The sequence below is a fragment of the Caloenas nicobarica genome, chromosome 15 (assembly GCF_036013445.1).
Source record: "Caloenas nicobarica isolate bCalNic1 chromosome 15, bCalNic1.hap1, whole genome shotgun sequence".
Classification (NCBI taxonomy): Eukaryota; Metazoa; Chordata; class Aves; order Columbiformes; family Columbidae; genus Caloenas; species Caloenas nicobarica.
This window is the reverse complement of record NC_088259.1, coordinates 4,116,405-4,138,122: the sequence shown is the minus strand read 5'-3', so window position 1 is coordinate 4,138,122 and position 21,718 is coordinate 4,116,405. Positions and strand designations below refer to the sequence as shown.

The following is a 21,718-nucleotide window of genomic DNA, read 5'->3' as shown; positions in this document are numbered from 1 at the left end:
CAGCCCTAGAGGATGACTTCCATGTTCCCAGGAATTCAGCATCCTCCTCTCCCCGCAGCTGTAGTCCCGACAGTCTCGGTACACAGCCTCATGTGCTTCGTCGCTGTCTTCTCACCTGGAAACAGCGGCCCCAGCCCGGCCCGTGGTCTGTGGCAGAGCAGATCCCGGCGGTGTGCGGGATCAGATAACTGCCGGTGCCCTGCGGTAACGCCGTTTGCAGGGGGGTCAGGCGGGGTGAACCTGAAAATGCAGAGAGCTGTTACGGGGGCTGCGTCTAGTGGCACCCTGGCCTGGCTCGCTCCGCGGCATCGCCCCAGTCCCTCGGCCTCCGCCGCTCCCATCCTCGGCAGCCCCCCAGCCCCTGGGCGGATTGCACAGCCCTGGCTTCTCCCAGGGTATAAATAGAGCTCGTTGATCTCCCTGATCCTTAATTTGAAAGAATAAGAAGAAACAAAATAGAGAAGGGGATAAAGCGCCTCGGTCACAGCTGCTGGAGAGAGTAGAGCTGCACAGTCCTGTGCTGTTTGAGAGGAGCTTCTCTGGGTGGCTTTCCTCCTATTTATAACACTGTTATTGTGAAATAAGTGCTCTTTATGAGTAGTTGCCAGAAGCCTTGCCTTTCACATAGCTCTGTGTTTGCTGGTACACATGGTAGCTAATTCTGCCAGTACATGCTGTCTCTGCAGGACATCTCCGTCCCTTTGCAGGTTTGGGGAAGCCAGTGTGGACAGGAGTTGTTCAGGCTGTGTTGCTCCATAGGAAAAGGCATGAGCTCGCTTTGCCTTTGCACCTCCGTGTCCTCTCCATCCCGGCCTTTGCCTTCATTTTATCACCTCTCTGTGTAAGGACACATCTTTGTTATGTCTCAGAAGAGCCCATCATCCCCTGGTTCGCGGGAACCACCTTTGATGGTCTCTTCAGCCTTATCTTTCCCTTGCATCTTAACTGACTCTGGTTAATCTGCTCGGGTTCCCTCCTGTGCTCACCACGGCAGGTCCAGGTGTGTGGAGCTTTTCCAGCCTCTGACCCCGCATGCCCCAGAGCGGTTTAACTGTTCGAGTACCTCCTGTCTTTTTCTCTGAAAAACCCTCACGGGCTTCATGAGGATTTGGTACGATCCTCGCAGAACTGCAGCAGAAATTTTGGCATCTTTTTTTGCAAAATGCTGCTCCATCATGGCATGCACCTTCTCCTGTCCTGCGTGCCCCTGGCCTCAGTGCTGCTCTGAACGCTGCCGTTTGAAATGGTTTTTATAGCTTGTTGCCTTCTCTTCAGCACTTACATCTGTAAGGAATTCAGAGCTGGATTTTTAAGGATAACCCAGTGGATCAGCTAAAACTATGTTTATGATGATGTACTTTTCACCTCTAAAACTCTGGGTTTGTACTGAGCTGGGCCCCCAGCACACAGCTGCTCTTCAGACAGGGTTCTAGATTGCACAATGGCAGTGCGGGGATGTCAACAGTTTATTCCAATCCCTCGCCGAGTTCCCGAACTTCTAGCCCTTCAGTCTGTTTCGACACGCTGCTTACACAGGACAAGCTGCAGATGGGACCAGGTTGGAACAAAGCAACTGTGTTTGTGAAACCCCCTGTAAATCCCCGGGCGGGTACAGCGGGACAGGATCCCGTCAGCATCCTCGGGGCAAGGCGGAGGCACCTGAGCTGTGGTATCTATTAGTGAGACCCCGGCTGTAATGAGCACTGATGACTTATTGTAAACGATGGGGCTGGGAAGGATCCTTGGATCATCTGCTGTACTTTTGAGCCTGACTCAGACCAGAAGACGTCGATGGGTAATTCATGCTGAGGGCCGTAAACTTTGAGCTAAAGCACATTTAGTTCCTCATGCTGAGTGTATGGCACAACTTGATCTGCTGCAATCTTGGCTTTATGCAGCCTGACCCTGTGTTCTCCTGGGCTGCCTCAAACGCCACCAGAGGTGTCTGTGCTCTGCTGAGCCCTGATCCTGCCGTGATTGATGGCCCTGCATATGAAGCTCACCGAGCAGAGGCTGGCAGAGGGGAGAAGTGCAGGGGAAATCGCTGTCTGTGACGTGAACCCCGCCTGAGCGATCTCATAAGGAAAACTCCTGCGGAGGCCTTGGCTGGGTGAGCGGTTCCCATGCACTGATGGCCTTGGAGCATCCCCGCGAGCTCAGGGGCAGCTCGAGGAGAGGGCACACACATTGCTGGTGCCTGGCTCCATCACTGGGTGCCCTACAGCATGGCATGTGAGCTCTGCTCTGGCCACAGCACCTTTTCTCATTCTTGCCCTGTTTGCCAGCAGCGATTAACCATCAGCAGCAGGCTCCTGTAAGATGGATCCTCTCGAACACCAGACCGCAGGGACGTGCCCATCCGATGCTCAATAACGCCCTGATGTGCTGTAGCTTATGGAAGATTTTACTTTGGTCCCATGAACAGCATTCACAACCACCTGCATCAGTGGTACAGAGCAGAAGTTTCTGTTTTCATTACTCAGTTAATCTTTTTTTTTTTTGCGGTAGATTGCATATTTGAGGTGCAGCTTTGGGACTGGTGTATCTTTAGGGAGTCTTAAGTGCCTGCTAAGGTGGCAAATCTCTGATGCCACTCCAGCTAGATTTTTGGGACTGCAGCAAGGAGCTTCAGATAAGAATACAAAGGAGGTTGCAGCAAGGATGTTGTTGGTCTCTTCTCCCAAGTGACAAGTGATAGGACAAGAGGAAATAGCCTCAAGTTGCTCCAGGGAAGGTTCAGGTTGGATATTAGGAAAAACTTATTCACAGAAACGGTTGTTGGGTATTGGAACAGGCTGCCCAGGGCAGTTCAACCCCTGGAGGGGTTGAACAGACACGGAGATGAGGTTCTCAGGGATGTGGAGTAGTGCAAGGGGTGGGTTATGGTTGGACTTGATGATCTTAAAGGTCTTTTCCAACTAAAATGATTCTATGATTCTATCTCTCATTTGCAGTGCCCAATGGGATAAACCATTCCCCCCCAACTCTGAACGGGGCACCATCCCCACCCCAGCGCTTTAGCAACGGTCCTTCTTCCTCCTCCTCCTCCTCGCTCACAAACCAGCAGCTCCCAGCCACATGCGGCGCCCGGCAGCTCAGCAAGCTGAAGCGATTCCTCACTACCCTGCAGCAGTTCGGCAACGACATTTCCCCAGAGATCGGGGAGAAGGTCCGGACCCTCGTCCTGGCGTTAGTGGTAAGCACAGAGCGCTCTGGCGATGGGATCCTGGCAGCCGGCGCCTGCCTGTGTTACACAGCATCAGCCGTTCGCGTCTTTACAGGCAGAGCTGTTGGCTGGGCAAGACTCTGCAATGTTTATGCTCTCTGGTAAACTTGCTGGCTTCTTTTTTTCTTGTCTTTGCTGGGTTTCAAAAACCTGTTTGTCCAGTGGCTTTGACATGAGCTTGGGTGCAGCTGAACTGAAGGAAAGCTGGAAGGATTCGGACAAAGCTTTTCTGTAAAGGCCACAGGCTGGTGCATTGGGCTCACTGGAAGCCATGGGCTATGCTGGGCTTCTCCGTTTCCTCCCGTAAAGAAAACTTTTCACACAACTCAGAGGACCCTGTACCTTTGTACTAGGGAGGTGTTTTCTTGCTTGTGCAGATTTATGATTGCCTGACCCTGACCTCAGATCAACTTACCTCTAATATGCTTCCGTGCAGAGAAATGCCAGTTCCAGCCACTGCTTCGTTGGTGCTGTGCTGGCTTCACTGTGCTCAAACTCAACGGTGCTTTGCTCAGCGAGGCAGTGTCACAGCAAAAGCAGAGTCCTGTCGCTAGCAGGGACTTGCTCTGGAAAGCTGGTCCTTCTCTGCTCTTGAGTGTGTATAGAAAATATAATGACACTTCAAAGATTTCATTTATGATAAGCAGCGATGTGTGTAATGGGCATTTTTCCTCTTTATGGGCTGCTCCTGCATGTCCTAAACAGGCAAGGTTGGCTCTTGCGAAGGTCTGCAGAGGATGGGAAAGCTGGTGAAAGCTAGTGTTGCAAAACAGGAGGTCTGAGCTTCTGGTGTGCTGCTGCTTTGCGTGATTGCATGTCTGCCCACGTTACTTACCAAAGGCAAAGATTCTTTGCTTGTGACAGCCTGAAGGTGCAGCTACAGGCAAGGGCTCGGTAAATAACTTGTATATATCTACTGCCCTTGTTCTGTATTCCCCTCTTCAGATTTGCAAGAGTTGGAATTGCCTGCAGTGCCTCCATGTGCAAACAGTGCATGTGTGCCTTCCTGCCCTTTTGCACCTATGGACAGCTGAAAACACCCTTCAAAAACTAAATAAACAGGTCTTGCTGCAGAATCGTATCTCATATTTGGAGACGTACAAATGACTGGTAGAACTGCTATGCGAGCCCATCCCAGCCTCCCTGGCTGTGGTCTGGTGCGGCACCCAGCGCCACTCCTGAGCTGGTCTCTGCTTTTGGGCGGGTTTCTCGCGAGGCTCAGCGTGCAGGGAAGGCAGCCAGGCTGTGGGCAGCCTGAGTGCGTCTGCTTCCCGGGTGGGCATGGGCAGAGCAAACGTGGGTTCATCCACGGACTTGGGGGCCTTCACAGAGCTGAGTGCTGGATGCAAGCTGCTGCTTCTGAAGAAGGAAGGCGTATATATTTCTGTGGGTGTAGGGTAGTACCTTAGCTCACCTTTTGGAAGGAAAGTACAGCACAGGACACACATGGACCTGCTGGAGAGGGGCCAGAGGAGCCCCAGAAATGATCCGAGACTGGAACAGCTCTGCTGGGAGGACAGGCTGAGAGAGTTGGGGTGTTCATCTGGAGAAGGAAAGCTCCAGGGAGACCTTATTGTGGACTTTCCAGACGTAAAAGGGCCTATAAGGAAGATGGGGACAGAGTTTTTAGCAGAGCCTGTTGCGAAAGGACAAGGGGTGATGGTTTTAAACTAAAGGAGGGGAGATTCAGGCTGGACATGAGGAAGAAATTGTTGGCCCTGAGGGTGGTGAGAGCCTGGCCCAGGTTGACCAGAGAGGTGGTGGCTGAACCATCCCTGGAGACATCCCAGGCCAGGCTGGACGGGGCTCTGAGCAACCTGAGCTGGTGCAGATGTCCCTGCTCATGGCAGGGGGGGCACTGGGGCAGCTCTGAAGGTCCCTTCAACCCAAATTGTTCTGTGATTCTATGAAATAATAAGCTGTCCAGGTTCCTCTGACTGTTGTTCCTACCACGTAGTTACCTGTGGTAATTGCTGCAGGGATGTACCTTGTACAGGCAGGTTATCAAATGCTGCTTGTTCCCGGGAGCACCCGGCCTGAACAGCCACAGGGGTGCAGGTTGGGGAGGACATGCCAGTGGGTGAGCAGCGGGCTGGTGGTGGGTGGGTCTGACCAGGGGAGCTGCAGGGAGGAAGGTGGAGAGGACGGTGTGCCGCTCTGAGCAGCTGGAACTGCTGTCTGGCTCCCCGCAGCCTGTCCCACGCACCCGGCTGGGGTGCAGGAGATGCCAGCAGGGTCCTGCTGCCTCCTGGCGCTGGGAGGATGCTGGGCTGGGAGCACCCGGCTGTGTGCAGCGTTCAGCCCTCGCCTGGTGCCACATTTCTGCTCCATTGGCCTGAGTCTTCTTGGCAGGATCCGATGCAAACATTGTCAGTCCTGTAGTGGCAGATGCAGTCTCCCTTCCAGTTCTGTTCATTTGGAGCCATTTCCCACGTGTCTAAAAATAAGAACAAGTTGTCATTTCGTTTCTTAATTTCTTTCCTCAGAACTCAACGGTGACAATTGAGGAATTTCACTGCAAGCTGCAAGAGGCAACAAACTTTCCCCTCCGGCCGTTTGTGATCCCCTTTCTGAAGGTGAGAGGGAGCTGGGGGGATTTGCTGATGCTCCATGTGCCGGTCTGTGCTGCTTGGCAGCGTGTCATTGCTGGGAAAGCTCTCATTTTAGCCACACAGCAATTTTGTTGAAGTCCAAGACAGACTGCACAGACCGTAGCAGTGGCCATGTGGGACTGGCTTGATGTTATAACGAGTGCCACATATGTTTGCTTGTGTGTCGGGGATAAAGGAGACAAATCAAGTTCTGTTCGGCAGCTTCTGATCCTATAATGGTATTTGCACATGTTCAGATCTAGAACATTTGAAGTGCTGGCACACGGAGCGTGTCTGGGGTGGTTAGATGCAGGAAGCACAGAGCGCTTCCCGTGACATGTGTTTTTTGGGTGCACCGATGTAAGTCTTCCCCAGCTCTTGAGAAAATCCAGGTAAATCTGACAGTGCAGCCAGCAGGAGCTGGAGGATCCTGAGCCGGGGCTACAGGCTGTAGGTGTTACTGCTCTGAGGGGTTGTGTGCATGGAGCAAACCTTCTGTGAACGGCTGGAACCGCCTGTCTGCAGCCTGCATAAGCCAGAGCCGTGCTTGTTTTGCAGGCCAACCTCCCACTGCTGCAGAGAGAGCTGCTGCACTGCGCCCGGGCTGCCAAGCAGACGCCGTCCCAGTACCTGGCACAGCACGAGCACATCCTGCTCAACACAAACACCACGTCCCCCACGGACTCCTCTGAGCTGCTGATCGAGGTTAATGGGAATGGGAAGAGGCACAGTCCGGACAGGTGAAAAAAAAAAGTAGCTTTCATTTTTCTGCCAAGTTCTTGAAGTCACAGAATCAGAGACTGGTTGGGGTTGCAGGGACCTCTGGAGATCACCCAGTCCAACCCCCCTGCTCACGCAGGGTCACCAGAGCAGATCACACAGGTCGGTCCAGGCGGGTTTGAATGTCTGCAGAGAAGGAGACTCTGCACTCACTCTGGGCAGCCTGGTCCAGGCTCTGGCACCTCACGGCAAAGAAGTTTCTCCTCATATTCAGATGGAACCTCCTGTGTTCCAGTCTGTGCCCGTTGCCCCTCATCCTGTCGTTGCGCACCACTGAACAGAGTCTGGTCCATCCTCTGGCACCCACCCTGGAGATATTTATAAACATTGATGAGATCCCCTCTCAGCTTCTCTTCTCCAGGCTGAACAGCTCCAGCTCTCTGTCTTTCCTCATAAAAGAGATGCTCCAGACCCCTCAGCATCTTTGTAGCTCTTCGCTGGACTCTCTTCAGTAAAGTTGTGACTTTCGTTTCTGCTTTGGTGCTGTCAAAGCTTCAAGCAGCATCCAGGGCTAAAGTGTAGGACTTTCACTCCCAACAGCTATTCTGGCTGTTGATAAGACACTGATGGTTGCTCCTCCTGCACTGTGAATGTGGGTTGGGATCCTCTTCCCAGCAGGTTCTGTCCCAGGGGCACTTGTTGTGTAGCACTGAAAGGCCCGAGCGGGAGGGCTGAGCACTTCTGCTCTCCCCAGGCAGAGGCACTGTCAGGGCTGAGAAGGATGCAGTTCATTTTCACCACTTTTTCCAAGTTAAAAATTGTTATGTAATTATGTGGAGCATGCCTCAAACTTATAAAAACTGTGAAATTTTAATTTGTTCATACTCAGAAAGATTAATCGCAACACTCGGGCATCTTGAACTTTTTCTTTGACAGGGTCATTTTGTGGGTTTGTTCACAAGTTGAGCATGTTTGGTTTAGCTCCCTGCCTTTACCCTGCAGTAAAATCATCACTGCCCAAACTCTGCTGATTCCAAATCTACATCTTTCCCTTTCCGAGTACGTTTATGCGGTGCTAACGAATACCTCTGCCGGTGTGGTTGCAGGAGGGAAGACAGCAGCTTTGAGAGGGAGCCACTGCCAACGGAGCCTCCGGCCAAGCGGGTGTGCACCATCAGCCCCGCGCCGCGGCACAGCCCTGCCCTGACCATCCCCCTGATGAACCCGGGGGGGCAGTTCCACCCCACCCCGCCACCCCTCCAGCACTACACCTTGGAAGATATCGCCACCTCCCACCTCTACAGGGATCCCAGCAAGATGTTGGAGCACAGAGAGATGCGGGACAGGCACGGCGGTCTTGGTAAGAAAGCCTGGAGGGCTTTTAGTCGCAGGAGCTGTGGGGCTTTAGCATTGGTCACTCGCACCCAGGACTGTGTAATCCTGGGCATGTCTTCAGCACAGATTTTGCAGGAAATTCAGAGAAAACAACTAACCATGCAAGGTTAAAAACGGGAAGATTGAGAGTTTGTGTTTCCCTATATACATGTAAAATCTGGAGGATGAGGAGGAAGGATGTGGTGTGTGAGTTTGGTGTAGCCAGCCCAGCAGGCAGGAGCGGAGGGCAGGGAAAGCGAAATGAGCTTTGCTGAGATGACTAAAGGAAGAGAGCTCAGCCTGACCCCTCGCCCTGTTTCTCCCTGGGGGTGTGTGGGAGGTGGGTGCTGTGTTTCTGACAGCGCAGCCTGAATCACGAGCTCTGTGGGTTTGTAACAAGGGAACTGGCTCCCCAAGCAGGTCAGATCCAGAGCCGTGAGTGGAGGTAGCACTTCTGAGACAGTGGCACAGACAAGGATAAAAGTACAGGCATGGAATTGCCCCTGCAGAGCCACCACCCTGAGATGTGTTTACAATCCCAGCTATACGTAGCTGGAAGCACAGCTCTTGATTATTGCTTTGGGGCCACCTTTGCTCTGCAAGCTCTCTGTCCATCTCATCGCTCTTCTGGCTGTGGTTTGTTGCAGGTTTGAATGGAGGATACCAGGATGAGCTGGTGGACCATCGCTTAACTGAGAGAGAGTGGGCTGACGAGTGGAAGCATCTCGATCACGTAAGGAACGTGGGGAGGTGTGGGAAGCTCTGTGGGATGCAGCAACCCCACCTGCTCCAATTTGTGATTTTCTTGTTGGTGGTGCCATAGCCAGCATTTTCAGGTGGCTTGTAGAGAAGCAAGCCACCACAAGGAGGTGGATGGTGAGGAGGGCACTTTCCTGGCATTTTGCCTCTGCCCATGGTCAGTAGAAGCCAAAATCACTTTGGAAGAGGTGTCTGGAGCTGGGGAGCTTCTGCAGAGCACAGACATGTGCCACCCTGGCTGGTGGAGCAGCCGAACGCACCCTTGTCCCTGCGCACGTCTCTTCTGCAGCAGCCCAGGCCAGGGCTGTACTGACAGGAGTGCATATGTGCTGTGTGCATAAAGGATATGGAGCTTACAAAATAAATAAACCCATCGTTATTTTTTAAAGACTTCTTTTTCCCCGAAGTGCCAGCATTTTTTGGGCCTCAACTAGGTACCAACAGCAAGACTTGGTACTTCTGGCAGACTTTCTGCAGTCTGCTTTTTCCCTCTGAGCAAGGCTGCTCATCCAAACACTTCACTGGAGTGTTTCCCCCAAAGAGAAGGGATTGAAATTCAGCTTTGATCACAGGTGCAGGGACCCCGTGCTCGCTTATGCTCTAAAGCTGATGTTTTGTGGGGAGGTGGGGATGTGAAGTAGAGGCCCTGTAGCTGGATATTGTGAGCTGGGATGTGGCTATGGAGACCTGGCACCAGGAGCACAGCCAGCCCTTGCATGGACACATTGTTCCCATAGGAAAGGGGGGGTTTTCACCTCCAACTTTAGAAGCGTGGCCCTAAACCTGCTATGCTGAGCGAAGCCCCATGGTGCAGGTTGATCCCCTCCCTCCCCTGGTGCTGCTCAGCATCACTGCTGGGCCTGTGGGTACAGAACCCCATCTCACCCACCTGTTTGAATACTCCATCATCCAAAATACTGCGCTCAGAGCCCGTTCCTGTGAAATGACCTCGTGTTCCGTCTTCCCGGGATGGTCCCTCTGTGGTGTCTCCGATGGGAAATCGGGGAGACGACCTCGTGAGCGGGCGGCGAGGCTGAGAACACGTTCCTCCCCGCAGGCACTGAACTGCATCATGGAGATGGTGGAGAAGACCCGGCGCTCCATGGCCGTGCTGCGGCGCTGCCAGGAGGCCGACCGGGAGGAGCTCAACTACTGGAAGAGGCGATGCAGCGAGACGGAGCCGCGCAAGGGCAGCGAGCTGGGCTCCCGGCAGCACAGCCCCAGCAGCTCCGACTCCATCGGCAGCGGTAAGCGGGAGACGGCCTCTACCAGTGCGTTTTTGAGCAGGTGTCTAATTACAGCAGAGCTCGTCACTGTTCAGTTTTGGGCCCCTCACGCCAAGAAAGCCCTTGAGGTGCTGGAGCGAGTTGAGAGAAGGGAACGGAGCTGGTGAGGGGCTGGAGCACAAGTGTGATGGGAGCGGCTGAGGGAGCTGGGGGGAGACCTTCTGATCTCTGAACTGCCTGAAAGGAGCTTGGAGCCAGGGGGGGTCGGGCTCTGCTCCCCAGGAACAAGCGCCAGGACCAGAGGAAACGGCCTCAAGTTGCACCAGGGGAGGTTGAGGTTGGATCTGGGGAACAATTTCTTCCCCAAAGGGCTGTGGGGCATTGGAACAGGCTGCCCAGGGCAGTGCTGGAGTCACCATCCCTGGAGGGGTTGGGCAGACGTGGAGATGAGGTTCTCAGGGACATGGGGTAGTGCCAGGGGTGGGTTATGGTTGGACTTGATGATCTTGAAGGTCTCTTCCAACTAAAATGATTCTATGACATTAGGCATAAAGTGATGATTACATCTAAGTTCAATACTTCAGCAGCGCATAAAGCTTTGAAGAGCGACAGGTCACTGGACACCCGGAGCTCCTGGCTGAGCCCCTGGAAGCAGCGTTTGCTGACGTCCGAAGGTGCCTTTGGGCAGCAGCAGCTTCTGCCAGTGCCAAGAGGATGGCATCTTGTCACTGAGCTGGATCTGCTCACCAAACCGGGCCAAACTCACCCGAAGCTGAGAAACCAGGGGGTGAAAAGGCAGGAGAGGTGGTTGGTTCCCTCCCTCTTCCCCTTCTAGTCTGCCTTGCCAAAAGGTTTTTAAATGTCAAGGTCTAGTAATTCTAAAAATACTGAAGACTGCTGTAAGTGTAAGAGCTACTACCTGAGTTATTAATTCTATTTTTGTATCATGAGTCAACTTAACTTTATGAAAGCTGACTGTTTTTTCCCTCCAGTATGCAGGGGTTTCACCCTATACAAAAAACATGTCTAAACTGCTGATTCTGTTCATTTGGATGTAGTTCTAGCTTCCATCCAAACATATGCTTCAAATCAAATGCTGAAAAAAATCCCCTTGATCATTCAATAATAAAAATGGATGTTTTCTAACAATAAGGATAAACGTCAAACTAAAAATCCCAATTGGATATATATTCAACTTGTTTGTATACAAAATCCAGAGTGAATCCTCCTGCATGTCAACAAGAACCATCCAAATCAGAGCCCAGCCCAGATTTAACTGCAATTGAACAAGTTTTGATAGTTCCCAGACAGTGGGAACGAGAATTTCTTAGGAAAACAATAACAAGTACACAAGCAGAAGGAACTAAAACAGAATACATGAGTCTGAATTTCTCAGAAACCAAGCGCTCATGGCCCAGCTGTGACTGCAGGGCAGCGAGCCCTTGGGGCATGCGTGACGGCCGGAGGAGCACGGACAGTTTTAGCCCTCCTGTATTGAAGTATGCCGTGACTAATACGCTTTCAGCCCCAGGTTCTTGAAGGTGATATAATTTTTTTTTTTTTAATAAAATGGGAAAGTTGTTGATGCTTTCTCCCCTCATAGGACCTAGGGGCTCATTTTCAAGCCCCATTGCTGTTGTGGAAAGCTGCAGTTAAATATCAAGAAGCATCCCCGGGTATGCCGTGGGTTTAAGTAATCTCACCACCTTCCCGGGGTGCTTTGGGTTTCCCACCACCCTTTGACACAAAGCAGTTTTTGTTCTGACCCTTCAGAAAGTTACTCTGAAGCCTTAAAAAAAAGGGATGCAGGTAGAACACAGGACGAGGCTCCTGAAAAGCTTCCCTATGTGACCGTGGCTTGTGTTTAGCTCCTTGTGTGACTGTCCCCATCATAGCCCCACATAGGCTCTTTTCAGGCATGTGGCTGCTACAGAATGTATGGAATCACAGGATGGTTTGGGTTGAAGGGCCCTTCCCAGCTCCCCCAGTGCCCCCCTGCCATGAGCAGGGACATCTGCACCAGCTCAGGTTGCTCAAAGCCCCGTCCAGCCTGGCCTGGGATGTCTCCAGGGATGGTTCAGCCACCACCTCTCTGGCCAACCTGGGCCAGGCTCTCACCACCCTCAGGGGCAATTTCTTCCTCATGTCCAGCCTGAATCTCCATCCCTTAGTTTAAAACCATCACCCCTTGTCCTATCACAACAGGCCTTGCTAAAAAGTCTGTCCCCATATTTCTTATCAACCCCTGTTAAGTACTGAAGGTAAACACCTCTCGCTGTCATGGGTCTTGCAGGGCAGTTTGTCTGTCAGTTCAAGCCTTTGAATTGCTCCTGGGACTGGAAAGTGCTGCCCTTAACATAAACTTCTGGTCATATAGATTGCGCAAAGTCGCTGGATGGTGCAGATGTTTGATGATTTATATTTATAAACATTGCCTGTTGTTATGAAGTACCAGGAGATGGAAATGGGTTATACTGTATCATAAATTATGCAGGGCCCTAATTAAATGTTATAATTTATCATCTGAGTGTTTGATGAATGGCTTTAACTGTAGGAATCCTGTGCTTTGAGTTTTAGCTGGTTAATTCTACCCTACCCCACTGATGTACCAAGGTACCGCCGGGAACTTGCTGGGCACTTCAGCAGCAATCGGGTGAGACGGAGCTTTGCCAACCTTTCCCTGTGTCCTTTATTCCAACAGATTCATTGCGGGAGTTCAGCAGCAGGTCGGGAACAGGCTACGTCACTGAAGAGATATGGAAAAAAGCTGGTAAGTGTTTGCTGGTGACCTTGGTGAGGGATGCTGCTGGATCGGCCGAGGTCAACACAGATGCTGTGGGTTTGCTCTGCGGAAAGGGGAGCAGCCCAGCTGCAGGAAAGCCCCAGGATGTGCACATCTGGCTGCCGAACCCCCCAACTTGGGTTTTCTGAAGGACTCTGCTGCTTCTGTGCGGTGGGGATCCCAGGGCGGTCATGACCGTGTCCCTTCATCCCCCCTGCCCATGGGCGTCCCTACTGCAGATGACACACTGCCACATCCTGACAGCTCTGTTGTCTCTCCGAGGCTCCTTGGGCAGGTGGGTGAAGCTGCTGTTTTCTTCCAGAAGAAGCCGTGAACGAGGTGAAGCGCCAGGCCATGTCGGAGGTGCAGAAAGCGGTGGCGGAGGCCGAGCAGAAGGCGTTTGAGATGATTGCCTCCGAGAGGGCTCGGATGGAGCAGACCATCGCGGATGCCAAACGCCAGGCCACCGAGGACGCTTTCTTAGTGATAAACGAACAGGAGGAGTCTACGGAGGTAAGGTGGCTGGGGACATCCTGGGAGGGGACTTTCAAAGGCTCCCAAAGTCTCCAGGTCCTGCCCAGCAGTGACCCAGAGCCCACAGGTCCCCTGTTGCTTTCCCTTTTAAGAGTCTCTCTCCAATCAGTAACTCAAAGGCCGCACTGATACCCCAAAAAACCTTTTGATTTTACTGGGAGGGGAATCAGCCTAAGGAAGTTACTAAGCCTTGTAACACCTAATGAGACATTTGCATGTTGGAAAAGAAGGAATGACTCTTAGCTTGTCACAGCCAGTGACACCCGCTGAATGGGTGTCTCTTAGAGAACTTCTTTCTGCTCCTTAATCCTTAATTACCTTCACTATTCCTTAACTGGAAGCTCACTTTGTTAAGCTTTAGAGATCTCAGCTGGACTGGGCAAGAATTACATGGTTAATCCCTGTGTCACCACAGCCCAGCCATGTGTGGTTTGCTTCTTGTTTTATTTTCTCTACACAAATGCAAGAGCAGAGGCTTTGCCAAGCAAAAATCTGCTGGGAACATGGAGTTAATGTCTGTTGGGACTGTGTTGGGTTTCAGTTCACCCTGCTGACCGGGGCTCGGGAAACTCTGCTGCCAGCAGGTACCGTGTAAATACGAGGTGTTATTACAGAGAAATATGTCTATACTGTGATATTTCCCAATTAAATCACTGAAGGTTGGATGCACCGGTTGGTAAACATGTGATGAGAGTGGGTAGAACTGCTCAGGAAGCAGGGGAAGAAGCGAGACAAGCAATGGTTTCTGCACAGGGGAACAGCAGAGGAGTGTCCTCCTGCTCCAGCCGTCCCGGGGAGCAGTGCGGGGCCTGGGGAGCAGCTGAGCGTCCCCCTGCCCGCACAGTCCCCGCAAACCCCGGAGCCCTTCTCAAAAGCCACATTGAAAAGCTGTCGCGTATTCTGGTACACTGTGTAACCTTTGAAATACAGCTTTAAAACAGCGCTTGAAGTATAAACAGCTGTAAAGCAGTGACCCAGTTTTCCAAGAGTTACCACGGGGTTTTTTTTTTTTTGGTCCTGCTTCTCCTGGCAGACCGAGGAGCCTCGGGAATGCGCTGGCTCTGGAGCAGCTCGTTCCCGACCAGCTCGCTTTGGTGCTTCGCTGCCAGCCCGTAAATCATCACGGGGAGCTGGTGGCTCCAGCACAGACCCTGGGTGCAGGGAATCCCACTGCCCTTCCTCGCAACAGGCGCCGGCATCTCCCACCACCTCGCTTTCGTTTGCCAGCTTTTTGCTTGCAGTGGCAGACGCAGCGACCAGCCAAAGCTGCGTGGTTGGGCAGGACTCAAGGCCGGCAGGCTCCGGCAGAGGCTGCTTTTCTACTCGCCTTCCCCAGTCTGTGGTTGCTAACGCCGAGTCCAGCTGCAGGAAAGCTGATCCCTGCGCTCCCGTCCCGGAGCAGCTGCAGCCGCTCCCGGCGCTGGCCCCTCGCCCCGCGCTGCTCGGGAGGCGGTGGCACCGGGAACCCACCAGCTGATGCCTCTCTCGGCAGCCAGAGGGGCTTTGCTCCGCTTCCAGATTGAAGCCTGGGCTCCAGCAGTGCTTCCACCTGGCTGGGAAGCTTTTAAATGAGCTTTTTCTTTTCCAAATTAGCTCGCTCCGACCTCTTGTGCAGCTAGGCAGGGTGCACAGCAAATGGTGCCCGTGCAGCACGCTGTAATCCCTGCGGAGAGCACTTGGCTGGGAGCGATACCAAAATAGAGCTGCTTAAAACAGGAAATAAAAAGACCCAATGGCAGCACCTGCAGCGTGTTTTTTAGCCCTTGCCTGCTGTTTCCTCTATGCATTAGGGTGAATATAGGGGAGGGGATGTGACCAGTGCGGTCTGGCAGGCAGTTTGGAGCAGAGGAGTTGGGATTAGTACCCTTGGCAAAGAGCTGTGAAATAGCAGGAATTGATGGATTGCTCATTTTAATATTACTAAATCTGGGCCAGAGGGGGATGAGCAGTCCCCTCCAGAGCTGTTGAGTCAGCACCGTCCTGCAGCTCTTGGAAACTAAACCCGTTTTAAAGTGTGGCGTCTTTGGTCTTGCAGAGTTGCTGGAACTGCGGTCGCAAAGCCAGCGAGACGTGCAGTGGCTGCAACATCGCCCGGTACTGCGGCTCCTTCTGCCAGCACAAGGACTGGGAGAGGCACCACCGGATCTGCGGGCAAGGCCTGCACGGCCAGAGCAAGCCCCTGGCTCTGCCCGCCGGCCGATCGGCCGCCAAGAGCCTCGACGGCATTCCCAGCCCAGCCCTCGAGAAGACTTCGGCGACCACCTCCCGCTCCTCCACCCCGGCATCTGTGACAGCAATAGATACAAACGGGCTCTAAAGGGCAGGTTTTGGTTCAGTCCATTTGATTAGCTTCCCTGGGGGTTTTTTTAAGCCGAAAAAAGAAATCCACAGCAGTTTGTATCACTTGACACGTTTGACCCATCATGCCACCTCCCCAGAGTGCAAACACTTGGGCTTTGCCGTCTCATTCTGCCTTTTTTCTTTCGTGGCTTGTGAAGAACTGGGCTGGCCTTGCCTGCAGCGTCTCCATGCTGGTCTCTGCAGGGGGACACCGGAGCATCATTTGGATACCAGAGCATCATTCAGTTACCAGAGCATCATTCAGGACCTAGCGCAAGCCGGACACTTGCTCGGGGAGCCTGGACTCAGTGGAGAGCGCTGCCAGCACACACAGGAGATGCTGCGCCCCATCCTTGCAGGTCAGACATCCTCAGGCTCCTTTCCTGAGGTATCTGAGCCACCTCCTCCTCCTCCTCCAGCTACCTTTCTTTCATAACATGCATCTATTTTTTTTTCCTGGCTCTTGGATGGTCGTGCTGGCTGGTTGTTGCTGTGAACAGACCGGAGCTGATTTCCCAACAGGAGCCTCTTGTTGTCTAGTGCAATGGCAAAAGCCAAGCCCACTTCTCCTGCCTGCAGGATGGTGGCTGATGATTGCAGAGAGGGAGGAGAGGATTTGTCTGCTCGAAACCAAATGTCAGTACCAGAGAGGTACGGCTGGTCACTTCTGGATGACCTGGTTTTAATCCTGTTCTGTGATGGGACAGACGGTTGCATGCGACCCTGGATGGGACCTTTGCTGGGGGAAAGCGCAGAGTGAGTCCGGATCGGTTGCAGGCGGTTGTTGCCCTTTCCACCTGGGTGCTGTTACTTTGCTATGCAGAAAGCGTTTTGGTTTGGGTTTTTTTTTCACTGCATGGAAGCTGTTGGTTTTAGAGTTACTGCCGTTGTTTTTAACCACAGAGATCCTCACGTGATCACGATGGATTACTTATAGCCTGTTCTCTCCACGTGCATTGGCCAACTATTTTAAAAAGGAATGCAGGACTTGGTGTCCTACATCGGCTCTTCCCCCAGCCCCGGGTGTTCCTGCAGTGCTGCTCCCACACTGGCTGGGGACCCCCAGCACCCCCAGGGATGTGGTGCAGCCACCACCTTGTCCGGCCTTCGGAGACCGTCCCAAACCCGCAGGCTCAGAGCGAGGTCCTGCGGGGATGCCCCGCTCAGCCTGGGGACGACCATCGCTCAGGGAGTCCCTGCCATGGCGTGGAAGGGGGGACTCAGGGCTGCACAAAGCCCGTGGGCGACACTGACCTCAGAAGGGCTGTTTTGGGGTGCGGGGGGCTCGTCTTGGTGCTTCACGGGAGTTGTCGGAGGCGCAGCCAGAGGAGGGACAGGCACATGTGCTCTGGGGGGCCACAGCGCTTGCCCACGCCGCACACAACCTGGCTCTGGAGCACCATCTATTCCGCAAAGCTGTGGATCTGCGACTGGGTGTGTACGATTGCTGGGCTGGAGCCCAATGAGGCGAGTAATTCCCAAATTATTTTTGATCACTTTTTCAATTGGAGGTGTATAATGGAGATTTAATGAGTCGTCACTGAGTTTGCAGTGGTGTAGCTGGCTGCCCAGGGACAAACGAGTGACACGCTGACCAGCATGTCCCATAGGGAAAGCTGTTTCAGAAGCTGTTGTCGTGAGACAGAGGGCAATTCCTGCGTCTGCAAGGTTTTATTATGCAAAAAAAGCCATGTAGTCGCCTGGCATTCGGCACAGCTCTTGTGTGGCAGTTGGGACGATCTCCTGTGTCCCCCAGGAGCTGGTGCAGGGGCTCCCGGCTGCAGCAGAGCCCTCGGCACCGACTCGGCCCCTGGAGCCCAGCACCACGGGGCTGTGCCAGGGCTGGTGCAGCCCTGCCCTGGGGTGTCACCCAGCCCGGGGAAGGTGTCACCCAGCCCGGAGGTGATGGGGGCAGCAGCTGAGCCCTAAACCATGGCAGCCCCGCACTGCCTGGGCACCAGCTTGGAAACCTCGTCTGTGCCCGGGACTGCAGCGGGGAGGAGGATGCAGGAGCGGGGGCAGCAGCTTTGGGCTCACTGGAGCACCCAGGTCAGGGCTGCCCTTGCACCCCCATCCCGAGGGAGCTGAAAGGCTTTTCCTGCCCTGAAGGGACATGGACACATTCGGAGCAGCCTCAGGTAAATAAAGTCCAGTCGCAACGTCCCAGTCCTGACCAGGCCGTGTGGGTCAGCGGTGGCCACGGCCACAAGGTGGGATGGGGAAAGGGAAGGGCTGGAAGGAATTGCTTGTAAATAGATTGTCTTCCATAATTCTCATGCAACTTTGGTGGCCGTGTACTAAAATTAACCCCAGTGTAAATGAATGAAAAACTAACAGTCATGATTAGAACAATTGCCTTTTTTTTTTTATTTTTTAACATGGAATGATAAATGTGAAATTTGGACATGGGAAGACAGTGGCTTGAGGTTTCTATTTTTTTTTTTGACATTTAATTCAGTAATAGAAATTTGTTACTTCATTCCTGTGCATAACTTATTTAATGTACTGTATAAAGGAACCCAAACTGTTACAGATGTATTTAGTTTGTTCTACTCAAAAGTAGTCAATAAAAAGACTATATTCATCATCCAGCTCCTCCTTCCTCTCTCAAAGGAGCCGAGAGCTGCTGCTGTGCTGAGGCTGCTGTCGGGGTTCCCGGCCAGGCTGGGGAGCTCTGGACACCCCCATGTTGCAGCAGGTACCATGGGAGCCCCAAGCCCAGCACAGGAGCCAGCGCAGGTAGAGCCACCCCTCAGCCATGGCCTTTTGGGTTTATTTGGGTTCATATTTAAGCATATTCTTTTCTGAGCATTTTTGTTTTTCTTTTAACGGGGGTGTGGAGGAGCCTGCAAGGTGCTGTCACAGCCTCCAGCACCAGCCCCGTGTCCCTCCAGCCCCTCGGGGATGGTACAGGGACCTGGCTCTGCCCCCCGGGCTTGGCTTTGCTGATGTGATGCCTCCAGGCTCTGGGCTGCTGCAAACACTGATCCACTGATGGAGAAAGAAATTCCAAATTGGAGGCAAGACCCTCTGCTTGTGTCCCCTGCTGTTCCAGTCCCCCGTGTGCGGCTCCCCGGGGGGGTCACAGCCCCGGCCCGGGGGAGCTGGGGCCTCACAGCTGCCAAGTGAGGGCCAGAGCTGGCTCCGCTGCACCCTGCTCACAGCAAGCTGCAGCTTTGTCTGGGAAAATTAGCAATTATCAATAATTAGGTAAATAATCAGGCAGTGGTAGGACAAGTCCCACATGGGAGTGGGGTCACGCTGAGCCAGCCAGGGGATGGGGCTTCAGGGGACCTGTCTGAGCTCTAAGGAAGGGTTTTCCTGATCCCGGCTCTGCAGATAGCACCGGGTCCCCCTCCCTGCACCCCAAACCCAGGGAGCCCCAGGAAGCTGCTCCTGGGGTAAAGCCAGCACCCCCCCCCCCACCCCAGCTGCACCCCAACACGGCCCCACAGTGCCAGGGTACGACATGCCCAGAGGCCACTGCTCCTTCTGCCACACATTAATTGCATTTTAATTACTGCAAATGGGCACTGAGGAAGAAACGGTCAATTTAAAGTTTCTGGGGGGCTGGAAAAGAGGTTGGGGGAGCTGGGGGTGGAGGCACTCGTATTGAGCACACCAGGTGTCAGGGATAGGCAGGGTGCAGGGATGGGGTAGGTGACATTTGTCTCAAAGCCATTGCAATGGCTGCGCAGGCTGCTGGCATGGCCAGAAATACTTGATTTTTTTTTTTTTTTTTTCTCCTATAAAATACTATTCGCAATCTGTGCAAGGCGGCCCGGCTCTGGCCCAGGGTGGCTCTGGCAGGTGATGCCATGTCCCATGTCCCCCAGGCCAGGACCCTGTGGAGCCTCAGCCTCTCCTCAGAGCCGGGAGGAAGAGGAAGATGGGCAGGAAGAGGAGCTGGGGTCCAACAGGGACTGGGGGGTGTTGGGATGTGACAACCAGACCCGTGCTCCCCCCGAGGCTGGGCTGCCACCTCAAAACATGGTCCCACAAGCACTGCTGGGGGTGCCCAGCTCCCCTTGGGCAGCACAGAGACTGTCTTGGTGGGGAGAATAAATATGAAAAGAGCAAAAAAAGGGTGAAACAGTGCTGAGGATGATGGGGAGGCAGCCCCCGCCTGACCGCAGGAGGGGACGAGGGACAGGGAGGTGACGAACACGAGGGCTCCTGTGCGTCACACGCCGGCCGTGTCCTGGGAGCGGCTCCGGGGTCAGTTGTTGTTCATGATCCACCAAGAGGCTGAGGAGAGAGATGGAGATGGGGGGACAGGGATGTGCGGTCAGTATTAAAAAGGGGAGGGGGGGACAGGGATGATGATCTCATCTGTCACCAGCTCTCTCAGTTCCTCACAGCCCGGTCAGGTTTCCACTGGTACCGTGGGGAATGTGCATCTTCCCTGAGCTGGTCTCCCCCCACCTCAGCATCACTGGGCAGAGGGTTCAGGGCTCAGGTGAAGGAAAATGAGGCAACAGGTGGCTTCGAGACTGGGCTCAGCATTTCTGCCACCCAGGAAGTGCCTGTCCCAGCTGCAGAGCATCCACCCCCAGGAGGGGCCAGGCCCCGCAGCACTGCCAGGGAAATGGGTCTCATTCTGGTTTGAAAAACCAGGAAGGTCAATGGGACCTGGGGTGGGTTAGAAGGGGGGTGGTCAGTAGGTCAGAGAGGTTCTCCTGCCCCTCTGCTCTGCCCTGGGGAGACCTCATCTGGAATATTGTGTCCAGTTCTGGGCCCCTCAGTTCCAGCAGGACAGGGAACTGCTGGAGAGAGTCCAGCGCAGCCACGGAGATGCTGAAGGGAGTGGAGCATCTCCCGTGTGAGGAAAGGCTGAGGAGCTGGGGCTCTGGAGCTGGAGAAGAGGAGACTGAGGGGTGACCTCATTCATGGGGATCAATATGGAAAGGGGGAGTGTCAGGAGGATGGAGCCAGGCTCTTCTGGGTGACAACCATGATAGGACAAGGAGTAATGGGCACAAACTGGAACACAGGAGGTTCCACTTAAATATGAGAAGAAACTTCTTCATGGTGAGGGTACCAGAGCCTGGCCCAGGCTGCCCAGGGAGGTTGTGGAGTCTCCTTCTCTGCAGACATTCCAACCCGCCTGGACACCTTCCTGTGGAACCTCAGCTGGGTGTTCCTGCTCTGGCGGGGGGATTGCACTGGATGAGCTTTCGAGGTCTCTTCCAATCCCTGACATTCTGGGATTCTGTGACTCCGTGAGAAAACACAATTTAGGTAACCCCAAATCCAATATACTGCTCTGGAGGGAGCCAAGGCTCCCGTTCCCTGCACTGTTCCTGCTCTCTGCACAACACCCAGAGCAGCAGCGTGGGACTGCGGGGGTCCCAGAGCCCCTCCCCAGGCCATCCCCACGGCCCCCCCTCACCTGGGAAGAGCATGGTGGTCAGCAGCTCCGGGGACTCCAGCAAGCTGACGATGGACCGCTGGAAAGTCTTGCTGCAGCTGGACTGCAGGTGGCTGTAAAACAGCGTGTGGGGTCAGGGGGTGCAGGGTCAGGGGGGTGCAGGGTTTGGCTGTGTCTCCCAGTTGTACAAGAGCGACCATACGCCAGGATCCCTGCCCACGCACGGGGGCCGGGGCTGCTTCTGCACCGCCCAGAGCTGGACATCCACTGCTGCCCCGCTCCCCAGTCCCATGCTGGGGTGTTCACCCCCCTCTGCGGCAAACAGCCCTGGCTGGGGCCGTGCTGGGTTGAGCAGCCAGCAGCAGGACAGGCTGTGCAAAGAGGGGACCAGTGGGGTTCCCAGGGGACCCCCGAGGGGAGGCCCCTTCCAGCCCCCACCCAGAGCGCCTGGGAGCACCCAGACCCAGCCCTGCACCGGGAACGGCTCCAACCTTCTCCACGAAGTCACGTCCTGCCAGAACTCGTACAGGATGAAGCAGGCCTCGTCCGTCAGCTTGCAGGCAGACACGCTGTGGGGACAGGAGCGACGCTGAGACAGGGCCTGGCGCGGTGGCACGGCCATGTCGGCACCGGAGCAGAGGGCTGCACGTGAGCCTCTCCACCAGACGTACAAACAGCAGGTTGGATACAGCCACAGCAGGTTGGATACAGCCACAATGTGCGGCTGCCAGGGCCAGCACATGGCTCCAGGGGATCCCAAACCCAAATCCTTCAGGCTCTGCAGCTCCAGCAGCA

General features: G+C 54.1%; 2 protein-coding genes across 3 annotated transcripts in view; one reads left to right on the top strand and one right to left on the bottom strand.

The window, feature by feature from the left end:
- Positions 1-18,084, top strand: part of CBFA2T2 (CBFA2/RUNX1 partner transcriptional co-repressor 2) — a 65,486-nt gene extending 47,402 nt beyond the window's left edge. The window contains exons 3-12 of one of the 2 annotated variants that reach the window (XR_010607046.1): positions 2,955-3,196; positions 5,713-5,802; positions 6,376-6,557; positions 7,644-7,897; positions 8,559-8,644; positions 9,728-9,917; positions 12,598-12,666; positions 13,001-13,191; positions 15,248-15,911; positions 16,053-18,084. Coding sequence is in view for 1 of the 2 variants with exons in the window: in XM_065645679.1 (XP_065501751.1) it covers positions 2,955-3,196; positions 5,713-5,802; positions 6,376-6,557; positions 7,644-7,897; positions 8,559-8,644; positions 9,728-9,917; positions 12,598-12,666; positions 13,001-13,191; positions 15,248-15,529 (1,586 nt within the window). In the remaining variant the exon portion in view is untranslated. Of the gene's footprint in view, positions 1-2,954; positions 3,197-5,712; positions 5,803-6,375; positions 6,558-7,643; positions 7,898-8,558; positions 8,645-9,727; positions 9,918-12,597; positions 12,667-13,000; positions 13,192-15,247 lie in introns of both variants that reach the window. The other variant, XM_065645679.1, reaches the window with a different exon arrangement.
- Positions 18,085-19,693: 1,609 nt separating this feature from the next.
- The window catches only part of NECAB3 (N-terminal EF-hand calcium binding protein 3), a 28,021-nt gene continuing 25,996 nt past the window's right edge, over positions 19,694-21,718 (bottom strand). Inside the window, exons 11-13 of the mRNA XM_065645790.1 lie at positions 21,415-21,492; positions 20,945-21,036; positions 19,694-19,800 (exon numbers count right to left, since the gene is read on the bottom strand). Of these exons, the coding sequence (XP_065501862.1) occupies positions 19,772-19,800; positions 20,945-21,036; positions 21,415-21,492 (199 nt within the window). The 3' untranslated portion in view covers positions 19,694-19,771. The remainder of the gene's footprint in view (positions 19,801-20,944; positions 21,037-21,414; positions 21,493-21,718) is intronic.